At 36.4% G+C, this 14,931-nt stretch overlaps 1 protein-coding gene across 1 annotated transcript in view; it reads right to left on the minus strand.

Moving 5' to 3' along the window:
- Window positions 1-14,931, minus strand: part of LOC127623850 (NBAS subunit of NRZ tethering complex) — a 218,060-nt gene that overhangs the window by 188,373 nt on the left and 14,756 nt on the right. The window contains exons 9-15 of the mRNA XM_052098413.1: window positions 13,562-13,660; window positions 12,845-12,983; window positions 5,397-5,462; window positions 5,095-5,223; window positions 3,773-3,836; window positions 2,833-3,026; window positions 194-454 (exon numbers count right to left, since the gene is read on the minus strand). Coding sequence (XP_051954373.1) covers window positions 194-454; window positions 2,833-3,026; window positions 3,773-3,836; window positions 5,095-5,223; window positions 5,397-5,462; window positions 12,845-12,983; window positions 13,562-13,660 — 952 coding nt within the window. The remainder of the gene's footprint in view (window positions 1-193; window positions 455-2,832; window positions 3,027-3,772; window positions 3,837-5,094; window positions 5,224-5,396; window positions 5,463-12,844; window positions 12,984-13,561; window positions 13,661-14,931) is intronic.

The raw sequence follows: 14,931 nt of genomic DNA on the forward strand, positions 1-14,931 counted from the left end.
AAGTGAATCAATCAGGAAGAGGTGTCTCTCTAAATGCTGTTTTGTTATGCTTTGTGGGTCAGGTTGACATCTACAATGTTTCAAAGACTTGTTTCCCCCAACATTCAACTTCTGATGTCATTCTGCACTTCCTCACTCTGGTTGTTATAGGAACCGACCATCTGTCTTGTAGTGTGCATTTGGTCTAACCCACCTTCCTCTGGTACAGTTCCTCTGGTGTAGTGGACCTCAGGCTGACCAGACGATAGTTTTTGATGACGGTCCGAGGACGTTTTCGGGGAGGGGCGAAGCGTTCCATCTCCGTCACATAGTACAGGCCATGCTTTACGTAGCTCAAATACCGCGCCTTTGCCAAGGACTCTTCATCAGAGTCGGAATCCTCCTCTCCATCATCCTCTTCACCCGGCATATTGCTTTCCAGACGAGAGCGTTTGTGGGCCAGCTTTATCTCACACTGAGAGAAGAGAGAGACAGAAAGAGAAAAAGATAGATTAAGATCCGGTTGGCTGGCTCAAGGATAATCACAAATGAAGACAGATGTGTTTAGACAATTTTGATTATTGACTTCTGTATCTGAATCTGGAACCAGAGAGGGGCATCATGCCACTTTTTTTTTAGCCTGCATAAATGGCTGCTTTTGACCGATTCTAAAACATGTCTTGAAGGAATATTCCTGGTTCAATACAAGTTAAGCTCATTTGACAGCATTAATGGCATAATATTGATTATCAAAAAAATTAAATTTGACCATCCTTTTCTTTAAAAACAAAAGCAAAAATCGAGATTACAGTGACGCTCTTACAGTGGAAGTGAATGGTGGGGCCCATTTTGGAGGGTTTAAAGTAAGAAATCAGATGCTTATAATTTAATAAAAGCACTTTCATTAATTGTACTGTTATACTATTTGAGTAGTAAAGTTGTGTAAATCGTAATTTTTACAGTCGTTTTAGGGTTTTAGGACATTACACTGTAATGGCAACAAAGTTGTAACTTTACATAGAAAAGGTTAGTTAGCAATTTTATCACACTAAAATCAAGTTAACACCGATATTGTTATGTGTTGTGGCTAAACATTTGAAAAAAGTAAGGTCTGAAATATCCCATGATCTACAATGTGACCTCGAATCTGTATGTATACAAGTTATTAATAACAGTAACATATTAACAGTAAATTAAACAACTGACAAATTCATACAAAACACTGCCTTAATGTATTAAAAATACACTAAACTCAAATATATTAACAGAAAAACACAAATACCTGCATTTATTAAGTGTATTTATTTAAATTATACATGCTACATGCACATACTTTGGTGGCTGTTTCATGTTTTCATGTTTCTTCTACAGTACCAAATATTTCTCCAATGTTGACGTTTTAAAATGTATATAAGAACGGTTGGTCAGTCAAAAAAAGTTTTTATTGAAGAAAAATATGCATCTTGTATTTTTTTATTCAGTTTAAAGCTGTACATCACTTACAATGTATTATTGTTTAGTAAATGATTCATTAATGATTAATCAATTATCATTCATACACGTTAACGATTGTCGATTAAGAAAATGCTATATGCAATGTTAAATGCTTGCATCCCTAGTTCTAATGAATATCAGCACGGCTGTGATTCAGCTGCAGACACTAAATGCTGTATTTGTTGATATTGGTATTTTTTTATATTTATTACAATAGTAAAAGGTTGTGTAAAAATCTTTATTTCAATGTAAAGCTTGTCTGATATTGTATCTTAACGACAAGTCAGCGTGTTAAGTCCACAAGGCCATTCAACTCAAAACAATTTGCACTGAACATAAATTCACGAATATATGGCTTGGCTCATGAATATGAATTAGGCTGTGTAAATTGACACCCTAAGAAGGTTACAAGCAACGTCAGCACAATCAAATTAATATTCATGAGTTAATCGCCTTAAGTGTCAAATAGCTCATTCACATTTACATTTATCACACTTCAAAACATGTTCTGCCATTTCCACAGCACCCTAAGGAGTGCCAAAACTGTCAACCGAACATACAGCCAGAATAAAAAACAATCTCTCTCTTCTTCTCTCACCTACTTTTCTCATCCCTCTATATTCCCCAACAAAGAGTTGTACATGAGTGGACTGTGTAAAAAAAACCAATACAATGAAGTAGAGATGAAAGATGTGGGAGGGGGGTTCTGAGAATGAGGAGCGGTAAAGCACTTTTATGATGATGGCCTGCAGATAGAGGGAGTTTTTGAATGACGAGAGTAATTATAGCCATCAGCAGATACAAATTAAAGACAATCTGCTGGAGGGAGAAGTGTGCAGTCACAATTCCCTTTCCTTTAACTCTTTCTGAGAAACCATTTGGACCAAGGGGTTAAGGTTTGTCTGGTTAGCATAGCCCTGCTGGTAAATGCCATAACAGACTATAACATAATGCATAATATTTCCCTATTGACAGACATTCAAAAGAAGCAATGTACTCTGACAAAAATTATTTGTGTGTGAACCATAAATATTTTATTCTATTATAGTAGATGCTTTGCCAGTGCACTAATATGTGTTTGTCAGCTTAGTTTCACATCACAGTTCAGGACAGTTACTAGTAAAGGACCTGGGACTGTGTGCATTCTTGTGGTGTTATTAGCCAATCGGCATTGCAATGACTTAATTTTTCTGCGGCTCCAGAGTGATTAGTCACATGGTATTTACAGCTCAAAATAAACTTGTTGATAGGACGGAGCCAATGAGCAAAGATTCCCGGAAATTTGCCATTGAAATGAATGGGAATGCTAACGGATAGATCTCTCTAGGCATTATAGACAACCTCAGTACAAACACACACCTCCAGACTGAGGAAGCCCCCATCATGGGCTGGGGTGACTCGCAGTGAAGGTTCAAACCACTCGCAGGACTTTCCGAGCAAGTTTTTGAGCGTGCGGACGGAAGAAACGGTGAGGGCTCCAGAACAGCGGGCTAAAATGAGTGCAGTCTCACTCCACCAGCTAACATCAAGCAGAGAATGATACTGCTCCTTATCTGGAGAGAGAAAACATGAGACAGTGAGAAAATATGAGGAACAATGAGTGATCTGCTATGAGTCTGTGTCTCCATCACTAAACTTGTGTACAATTTTACTATGGCTCTTTTTTATAATTTTTTATTGTTTTTTCTATTATTAAATAAACACATTAAATATTATTTATATTTTCTTTTTTTACCTTAATTTCAAACCTCATTTTATCCTTTCACCCTTATAAACTCTCTTTGTCAACACTGTATATATAGACTCTTTTTTTTCTTAATTTAGGTATGTTGATTTGCACTATTTTTGTTATGCAGTACTGCATCTGTATGCAGCTACGCAGCAAATGCTTTGGCAAAACCGTTGTACACATGTTTGTCATGTCAATAAAGCACATTGAAATTGAAACTGAGAGAGAGAGAGAGAGAAACATCTGAACATAAAACATTTCACAAACGCTCATGCATTTAAAAACTATCGTTCCGTGGCTATGTGGTTCAGAAACATACATTTCAAAGAAGAAACAGAGAAGCATGATGTGAGGGCAGGCAGATAGACAAGCTTTATGAAAACGTGTGATCTAAACCCACAATCAAAACGTCAATGTCAGAATTTAATGCCGCTCCAGAAAGACACGACACACAGAGCTTTATTAAAACATTCTTCTCCCTCCCACCGCTTCTGCCTGAACTCCTACATAATTAAGGACACAAGGTAAGTGTGGGAGTGGGGACACATCTGAGGCTGAGGGTCCAGCTACCTTTTATCTTCTTTCTTTTCTCCAGCGAAGTCTTCCATGCGGGGTTGATCTCATCGAATGCCGGCTAAATGAAAGACAGAGTGAGAAAGTGTAAAAAAAGAATAGCTGGGGTTGTTTTATTTTTCCCTCAAGTTACAGAACTCAAAGTGGTGGGAAAATCAGTGTAATAATGCAGCATGAAAGCTGAAAGCGATAGTTCACCCAAAAATGAAAATTCTCTCATCATTTACTCTCCCTCATGCCATCCCAGATGTGTATGACTTTCTTATTTCTGCAGAACCCAAACAAAGGTTTTTTGAAAAATATCTCAGCTCTGTAGGTTCATACAATGCAAGTGAATGGTGGCCAGAAATTTGAAGGTCTAAAAAACAATTCACATTCTTCGTGCATATTGCCACATACTGGGCAAGGAGGAGAATTTACAGTTAAAAGGACTTAAATGTTGATCTGTTCTAAATCCACACCTATCATATTCATTCTGAAGACATGTATTTAAGCACTGGAGTGAAAGGTCAGATCACCACTCACTTGCATGGTATGGACCAACATTGCTGTAATATTCTTTTAAAAATCTTTGTGTTCAGTAAAAGAAAGAATGCCATACACATATAGGATGGCATGGGGGTGAGTAAATGAGAGAATTTTCATTTTTTTGAGAACTATCCCTCTGAACTTCGTCTGGTATGAAGAGGGAAATGATGCACAAACACAGACAGGGGAAGTACAAACAAATATTCTTGCAAAAGAATTATTCAAATGATCACTTATAATGAGAAAGTGATTATTTCCATCAATGCCTATAGACAGACTTTAATCATGCGAGGTCCCTGGGAACCAGTTTCTTTAAAGGACCCCTTTTCGCAATTGCAAGATAATAAGGTCCAAGTAACGAGAAATAAAACTTGAATATATAAAATAGTCAAAATTTTGAGATATAATATCACAAATTTACAAAAGGCAATCATTAATGAAACAAGATGACAACAAATTTGATTAAATCCTCCTAAAGCAATTATTGTGTAAACTGAGTAAAGCCCCACTGGCCCAGTCCATAATCCATCATTGCATGTGTCCTAGCGAGCAATATTAAAGAGATCGCTTTCTTCGTTCACTCACCTTTATGTTTTTCTGTGGAACACAAAAGGAGATGTTACGCAGTATGTTAGCCTCAGTCACCATTCACTTTCATTTAATCTTTTTTTTTTCCCCATACAATGAAAGTGAACGAAGACTTGAAGCTAACATTCTGTCTTACATCTCGTTTTATCTTCCACAAAAGATAAAACGCACACACACACACACACACACAGAGATTTTATTACTTGTTCTTCTTGTTTCCACCAGCCCCTCAGTTTGAATGATGGAATATCCCACAGACTGAGACTCCCAGAGAAGTGGATTACAGCCAGCACTGTACCATCAGGAGACAGACTCATTCTGAACACACCGTCCTGGGAAAACAAACACATTCAATTAGGCATTACACACTTTACTCAAAGCTCTTAGCAGAATTAATTTAAAGTTTATTTTATTTTTGTATGTTGTGCTACTGGCCCAAAGAGACAGGAAGCACATGCCAAGCCACCCAGGTTGAGAGACAATACATGAAACCGAAGCGAGTCACCTGTTCATTGTTGTGTCTGGAGAAAAGTCGAAAGCTGGGCATCCTGAAGAATCCTCGCCTCTGAGACTATAAAGAAAGAGATACTTTAATGAATATGAATGCATTTCCATCCATCACTAAACATTGTCACATACTTGCCCTGTTCTTTCCATAAATAGTTATTAGTTTAAAAAAGTTCATTATATCCATACCCTGGCAGGTGGCAGCACACATACAGTTAATACTGTGCATGTTTTAATTTAGAAGTGGTTGTTTTTAGAGTATTTCCTCATGTTCAATAGATCGATAAAAGGTTCCTTGTCGGATGTTAGAATGACATCCAACAGATTTTTCCTTTTTGTAATATTTCAGTTATAGAATATCACCCTGGGTGAAAGAAGACTGATGTAAAACAAACATGCTTAAATTAAGGTTTTATATATATTTGAAATAAAAATGTATATTAATTGAATACATCTAAACATAGATTTTTGTTTATGCATTAAAAATATAAAGCTGAAGTGTGTAATTACTGCGCCCCTAACATCAAATGGAATTGCAAAAATAACTGTTCTTTTAAAACATAGAATGAAAACTTTCCATCATTGGTTGTACAAACAGATAGTACTGCCCTAAAATCACACCATTGGTCAATGTTGTGTAGTGCTGGATGGGCCAATCAAACCAACAGAAGAATGTTTGATTGTGCCACAGAGTTATATAGTTTTGGGTGAAAGCAACTAACAAATGGATTACTTTCAGTAGCCTCTACATCAGGGGTTGGCAACCTATGGCATGTGTGCCAGCATCGGCATGTGGAGGGGTAATCACTGGAACAACAGCAAGGGCGAGAGAGAAGTAGACTATTTTATTTATATAAATTCCGCACCTGCATTCCAATCTACATCTTGATATAATCCATCCCGCAGCATGTTTTCATGAGATGAATGGGAGGCTAAACAAAAACTTAAAAGGTGACGAGACTGCAGTATACCCAACAGACTCGTGCAGCGTGTGCATGCCATTTATAAATCACCAGCAGGTAAGTGCTTCACTTTTGGTTAATTGCGCGAGTAAACACGCCCGCTTTGCTTTTACTTCGGTCAGGCTGCACTGATGACAGCCTACATTACGTGTTTCAATTGTTTATTTTTGCTTTCAGAACAACAAGTCATATAATAGGGCTGAAACTATTAGTTGACGTTATCGACAACATTTAATGTAACATCAGATCACTTTAAACTCTAATGATGAGAGCAGCACTGCAGCTCGCACCTGACTTAAGAGGAAGAATTGCACAGATCACAGTCCAGATGCACTCTAAGCTTTCCAAACAGCTTCAGCTGATGTAGATTGCAAAGGAGGAGGGAATTATAATGCAAAATAAATACAGAAGCACTCTCCATGTGGAATAAGTGGAGTTGGAGCTGCCGCTCTGCTGAAGCAAAACTTGTGTGTCGAGCGTCTTTAAAGGAAAAAACCTGATGTTACATCTTAAATGGGGTTATATTTAATGCGTTATAGCTTAATTAAAGTTCAAATAATACGGAAGCAGATCATGTAAACAACAACAAACTCTGAAACTGAAGAATAGATCTTGAATATATGTATATTCTGTCTTTACTGCACTTGCAGAAGTATAACCAAGTAAAAAATACTCTTATATTCAAATTACACTTACTGTATATTTTAGATACATTCTCTTAAAGCAAGTCTAAATATATTATATGTTGCTTCTCAAGTAAATGAATCTTGTTTTAAGGATTTTTAAATATTTTTAAATGGAAAACAAGAAAAAAACACTTGATAACGAAAGGATTTTTTTACTGAATTAATTTTTTCTGAAGTCTGAACTATTTTTTCGCCCTTTAATTCAGTGAATGTCATTTAGAGGGGAATTTTTTTCCCCACTCTATTGTTAGTAAGCACGTTTAATACAACCTTTTAAGTCAGGACACAAGCAGAATAATCTGTTAAGAGCTAAAGATTAATCGTTGGAATAATCACAGTATAGTCGAATAATTGTTCAAATAATCGCTAGATTATTCGACAAACAAAATATTCGGTAGTTGCAGCCCTATCATATAACAAGGAAAACACCACTATTATTCCTTGAGATTTCGCATAGAGGTATACCCTCCTTAAGCCATGGTCACACTCAAAATTACATAAAAATTTTAAAAGAGAAAACAGAAACCCACATTGTGGCGTTCAAAAATCTATTCTATTCTACGTCTATTCAAAATATAAATTAACCCTGGGAATAAAGTTTTAGGATTTTGCAGGTGCGATTCTCCGAAAAGGGCTAAAGTGTTGATAGGCATGTAATGCACGAATGGCTTGCACGCTCAGCATGAGTCTAATCACAATTTAATAGTGTTTAGACACCCATTCATCTGATGAAAACATGCTGCGTGATCACAAGGAAGGATTAAATCAAGATGTAGATTGGAATGCAAGTGCGAAAAACTTCCTCTCTCGCCGTTGCTTGTGTGCTAGTGCTTACAAGATTACAATGAAATAATATAAGAAATATTTAAGTTTCCACACAATTTCATGATCAGTAATCAAATAAACAAATGTATGACATTAACTGTTTACTCATTTTGTACAAAAGGACAAGTATTCTTTTAATAAAACTCTTTCACAAAATGCTCCGTGAAAATTCACATCCAGGATCGTGATTATATAATAATCAAGTTTTGCACAAATGTTTTACTCAAACTGTTAAGCTGATAATATCATCTGTAATGAAAAATAAACAATTAAATTAGGAAAAATGAAAAATAGAAATGAATGTGGACTAGCTGAGATGCAAGAAATAATCTGAACATTAAAAAAAAAAATGCTCCATCCCATTCCAAAATCTAAATCAAAGTCTGCTGCACATTTTTTTTTTTTTAAATCTTAGGGATATCCTAAATTAAGAGGCTAGCGCATCTTACACAATTCCTCTTCACATCTGCTCCTAAGAAGATATTTATCAGATGTTTACACAAATAAGACACTTAAAATAGAACATGCTGCTTTTCAGGCACACGCTTTCATAGACCAGCAATTTACAGTATGTGCTCTGATGGGGTATTCAGTTTGAAACCCATACTGATCTCAAACACACATTCAATAGAACATCACACAGTGTCAATCTGAAAGCCACAGTGATAAATAAATAATAATAATTTAAAGCAAGCAAGCACCACCATTTCAATTGGAACATTCTAGAAGTTATGTGCATTAATAATTCAAACAACTAGACCTGTAAGAGAGAGGAAACAGCATGAGGCTTCAGCACTAAAGCTCTTTTTAAGCCTACACTGCTGCTTCCAGAGCTCACTAAATAAAAACTTTACAACTTCAGCAAAGCTTGAATGTGTCCATGGTTTCAAGTTTGTGTGAGATACAGCAATGTGGGAATCTATTATTATTGTGTAATGGGGGCAGAAATCAGTGCAGAACTGTCTTTCCTCAAGGAGATATCTCTGTTGTCACGGTACGAGTAGATCATACAAATGAACAGACTAGAAGTCGGGCATCCTTGTCATGAAATCAGATTCAATACAGCACTGGGAAACATTGATGACCTTTACTGAACACGCTTCAAGTAAGATAATTTAAATGTCTTCAACTGTGCTCTAGGAAATGTTCTAAATGGTTTAGAGACCCCATGAAATCACTTGATGAGAGCAGTTTTTGTTACTGTTGAAACGGTTTCTGTTTTGAAAAGGGTCCATCCCTTTTTTTTAAATAGCCAATGGGCTTTAGTAATATCACAGCCATGATCTATGATTTGCAAATGTCCTTACTTTTTATTTGACATTTTATTATCCATTCATTTTGTAATATAATGAAAATGTGTCTTTGATACTGGCATAAAAAGTCATTGACAGATCATTTAGACATAACCTGTAAGTAAACATAAGCAGACATATAAACATGTCTATAAACAAAGTTAAAGGGATAGTTCACCCCCAAAAATGTGAAATTCTCTCATAAGTTCCCCACCCTCATGCCATCCCACATGTGCATGACTTTCTTTCTTCTGCAGAACACAAATTAAGATTTTTAGAAGAATATTTCAGCTCTGTAGGTCAATTCAATGCAAGTAGATGTTGGCAAGGACTTTGAACTATTATACCTATTATATTGCCAAACCTATTATATTGCTTCTAAAGACATAGATTGAACCACTGGAGTCGAATGGATTACTTTGATGCTGCCTTTATGTTCTTTTTGGACCTTCAAAGTTCTAGCCACCATTCACTTGCATGGACCTACAGAGCTAAGATATTCTTCTAAAACTCGCTGTTTATGTTCAGCAGAAGAAACAAAGATACATATGTGGGATGGCATGAGGGTGGGTAAATTAAGAGAGAATTTTCATTTTTGGGTGAACTCTTTTGAAAACAATCTTTAAAATGGCAAAGTGACATCAAGAGCTTGAGTAAAATTAGGATGTTACTGCCAATAGACCTTATTCACCATAGTTCCATAATTTTTAACAGGAATGAGAAAGAGGTTGTGAGGGATAGACTTACAGTTTTTTTTTTTAATGGCACGCACGGTAAAGCTGTAAAAAGCTCCTTGATCCCATGTGATTTTCCAAAACTTTGCTTCAAAATGGATTTTCAAAGAGTAATATTGAAAGCAGGGACTAATAACAAAATGTTTTTCATTTTGGTTCGTTCTGAGCAAAAACAGCATTTTTTTGTTCTGGTTCGAAATTTCTGCAGCCTCCTTTCCAAATGGTAACCGGTTAGAACAAAATAACAGTTAATAATGTTCTTTTTAAAATGACAGTCCTCTGAGCTAAGGGTAGGTGAAATACTAATAGCAATATTGCCAGATCTTGCAAGAGAAACAAGCGACCTGGTCTGGAAAAAGAAACCCAAAATAAGCCACGTGACTCACCAAATTAAGTGAAAATAAGAAAAATATATATTTTTCTTTTTTCCAGTGAATTTATCAGCATAGAATATATAATTTTTATTACATATCTGCTTCTCAGGCAAAACCCAGCAGCATCAAATTTGAATGAATGCATCATAATAATCATAAATAAATACTTATAAATATACTTTTTACCTCTAATAATTTTTTCGTTTTATCTAGATTAGACATGCATGTACAGTATACAGTTGAAGTCAGAAGTTTACATACACTTAGGTTAAAGTCTTTAAAACTCATTTTTTAACACTCCACAAATGTAATATTAGTAAACTACAGTTTAGGCAACATTTACTTTGTGCATGTCACAATTAATTTTTCCAACAATCGTTTACAGACAGATTGTTTCACTTTTAATTGACTGTATCACAATTCCAGTGAGTCAGAAGTTTACATACACTAAGTTAACTGTGTCTATAAGCAGCTTAGAAAATTCCAGAATAATGATGTCAAACCTTTAGACAATTATCTTCTGATAGGAGGTGTACTGAATTGCAGGTGTTCCTGTGGATGTATTTTAAGATCTACCTTCAAACTCAGTGACTCTTTGCTTGACATCTTGGGAAAATCTAAAGAAATCAGTCAAGACCTCAGAAAAAAAATTGTGGATATCCACAAGTCTGGTTCATCCTTAGGTGCAATTTCTAAATGCCTGAAGGTACCATATTCACCTGTACAAACCATAGTACGCAAGTATAAACACCATGGGACCATGCAACAATTATACCACACAGGAAGGAGGTGCAGTCTGTCACCTAGAGATGAACGTAGTTTGATGCGAAAAGTGCAAATAAATCCCAGATCAATAGCAAAGGACATTGTGAAGATGCTGGAGGAAACAGGTAGACAAGTATCTATATCCACAGTAAAACAAAGCCAATATCGAAATAACCTGAAAGGCTGCTGAGGAAGGAAAAAGCCACTGCTCCAAAACTGCCATAAAAAAGCCAGACTACAGTTTGCAAGTGCACATGGGGACAAAGATCTTACTTTTTGGAGAAATGTCCTCTGGTCTGATGAAACAAAAATGTTACAGTTTGCCCATAATGACCATCATTATGTTTGGAGGAAAAAGTGTGATGCTTGCAAGCTGAAGAACACCATCCCAACTGTGAAGCATGGGGCTGCAGCATCACGTTGGGCCAAAATTCCAGCAACAAATTGTGAGAAGCTTGTGGAAGGCTACGCAAAACGTTTGACCCAAGTTAAGCAATTTAAAGGCAAAGCTACCAAATACCAACAAAGTGCATGTAAACTTCTGACCCACTCGAAATGTGATGAAAGAAATATAAGCTGAAATCAATCATTCTCTCTACTATTATTCTGACATTTCACATTCTTAATATAAAGTAGTGATCCTAACTGACCTAAGACAGGGAATGATTTCTATGACTAAATGTCTGGAATTGTGAAAAACTGAGTTTAAATGTATTTGGCTAAGGTGCATGTAAACTTCTGACATCATGAAGTCATTATACATAGTTGTTAAAAAGGTCTTCATTTACAGAATGCGACAGCCTCAACGGGAACTGAGGCAAAGAAATTTGTGATGCAGAGGTTTAATTTAAGGTCAAAGAACTTCTGTAAATCAAAAAATGTACTGTGATAAACCCTTTGGCCTTCCTTTGTTTTCATAAAAAATATATCAGAATGAAATTAACTGGTTAGAACCGGTTACAAGCATTAAATAACATAGTTCTCTCTCTGGAATAAATGAAAATGACCGTTTTTGGTTACATTCAGCAAAAAATTCTGTTATTTTTTGGTTTCGTTCTTTGAACCGTTTTTAGTCCCTGATTGAAAGTCTGGGTTTTATAGAAGACTAATACCGTCAAATCTATAGATAAAACAAATATGAAAAATACCATAAAATTCTGTTTGCTTGTGACCTTCATATAACAAAAAATAAAGTAGTAAAAAATAAGAAGAGTTGAAATATGTTTATTTTAATAAAAATCAACCCCTCAGACATGAAGGTGCCTAAAGTGGAACAAACACCTTTTCTAGATATGCATGTAAACCCTTAAAATTCTTTAGTTATCAGTATTTGGATGTATATAATTGGGGGGTCAAACCAAGGGATCACAGTTTGACTTGTTGGCATGGCTTATTAGCCCTTGCTGGTAGACACCGTAAAAGCACATCATATTGTCAAAAAATCCAGTTTTGCCATTGAAAACCATGCAAATCTAGCCATGTATTCTGACCAAGACTGACTAAGATATTCTGCAAGAAACATATTATAGTAGATGTTTAACCAGAGTCCAATTTTGAAGGCTCCTAAAAGTGTAAAATGGACATCAGTATCGGTATATTTCCTTGTCTGCTGCCTTTCATGTCACAGCTCATGTACCAGCAGAATAGTCACGATGAATGAGAATGCTAATGAGGATTTCTCTCCTGGTATTAGACATAGACATTGACAGACAGATTCCAGCTGTGTATGACCACGAGTACATGTCATGGAGGCTGTTCTGTCCCATTTCCAAACTTATTACTTGATAAGTCAGTGTATGCACACTCACCGCACTAAAGTCATCCTCATAGCTGGTGACCTGTTTATAATGTGGCGACCCTGACAACACTCTCCATGCTGTGATCCCACAACGGCTCGCCCTGGACACAAGACTGTCACCCGATTCACACCCTCCTAGCAGCAACAATCTGTGGAACACATGAAAATATCAGAGGAAGCAGCAAACACACATAACACAGTCCCTAAACCCGATTCAACTGTATATGAGACTGAAGTGGTCTATGAGACAGGACTGGGATCTGATCTGATCTAGACACATATCATCTTTTTGAAAAGCACAAACACACGTGCGCGCACACACGCACACGTACACACACACGCATGCACACACACACGCACACACAAACACATGTGCGCGCGCTCCTCAACTCAATATATTAAGACTGCCCCCAAGTGGCAGGCAATGTCAAAACAACAATACATTTTAGTTTCTTCAGAAACATCAACAAAAACATGTACTGTATAGAGGGAATAACACAAATAACAAAAGTTTGATCCAATAGTTGATCTATGCCTGCTCAAACAATGTGTTCATCCTTAAAAGAATAGTGCACCCAAAAATGAAAATCCTGTCATAATTTACTCACCCTCATGTTGTTTTAAACTTGTATAACTTTCTTCCGTAAAACCCATCAACGGGCCATCTACACACTAACAAAAAGTGACAGTGACACACAACAAATACATCTTAGAAATGAGGGCTCACCTGTGGCCAGGATGATATATTGCTGTGGTTATTCCATTGGAATAGTGGGCGGAGAAACTGAAGCTGTGATTCTCTTGAAAACCCTGATTGGTTCCAACACTGAATGAGCAAAAAGAACAAGAAATCAATCTATCAACATTAATAATCTTTATACAACTGTCAGTTCCGGTCCCCTTATCTGATTGGACGAGGTGTATTAAGAGCTCTGATATTTAGTATAATTGCACCGGGACACTCCACGGAACTGAAACGGACAATTAGTTGTTAGTTACGTAATGTACAGTGAGAGACACGCTGCACTTGTGTATCGTGTGTTTCATGTGGGGTTTCATTAACTCACGAAGATGGAGATATGAGCTGCGTGTCATACGAATCGGTTAATTATGATCTGATGGATGAGCTCGCGCCGCGATTGGACTCATTTATTCAATAACGCAGTAGCAATTGAGATTAAACATGCTGGCGTTATGGACGTTGCCATCTTTTAGAGCTGTTAGAATACGGTTATTACTTCGGTTGTTCGTTCATACAGACAGCATTCAAACGGATACTGTATGCTGTTGTATGAACGGGACATTTCAAGACTCACACCTTTAAGTAAATACAGTTGTCAATCCTAAACACTGACTGTGTGAACGTAGCCCATGTGAGTTTGGGGATTTTTGTGTGCCGTGTGCAAATTCATAAAAATGTTCTGAGAAAAAAAATGAAACAAAGTTCTTAAGATAAATTATAAGACGTTCACAAGAATGTTCCTAAGTGCAATTCCTGCAAAATTCTTAAGAACATGGTTTTCGTGAATCCGGCCCATGGTAAGTTAGATAAGTCATAGCAACCAGAGTCAGAACAGTTTGAAGGTCAGAGCCAAGTTTGGTGAATGTAGCTATAGAAAGCTCAGAAAATTCTTCAAGCCAGCATAATATATTTTTTATTTATAGAACTGTTGTATAAAAGCAATCTCACACAATTATGCTTGTGTACAGAAAATCAGCACAGCTGTGCACTCGCTCATGTGCTACTGCTTAATTATCAGCTTAGATACTGTATATAAAAGTGTTCCAATACTGTTCAAAAGCTCTAACAATTAGTTGTAAACATATGCAATTTAATCAGAGCAAAGATTTAAACTTGAGTTTGTGCAGTGAGAAATCAAGTTTGCATGTCTCAAAGGTTTCAGAGACTGAAGTGCTAACACCATTTGAAGCAACATAAGTGAGAATTGTGTTGCTTTTTCATGGGGAGCTTTGTGCAAAGTGTTCTTGAAATAACAATTAGAACATTAGTCCAACATTTCCAAATTACTTTAAAACTTCCTCAAAGTAACACAATATCAAACACTTCCAATAACAAATGTAATGAGGGGATTATTA

The sequence above is a fragment of the Xyrauchen texanus genome, chromosome 30, assembly GCF_025860055.1.
Source record: "Xyrauchen texanus isolate HMW12.3.18 chromosome 30, RBS_HiC_50CHRs, whole genome shotgun sequence".
NCBI lineage: Eukaryota > Metazoa > Chordata > Actinopteri > Cypriniformes > Catostomidae > Xyrauchen > Xyrauchen texanus.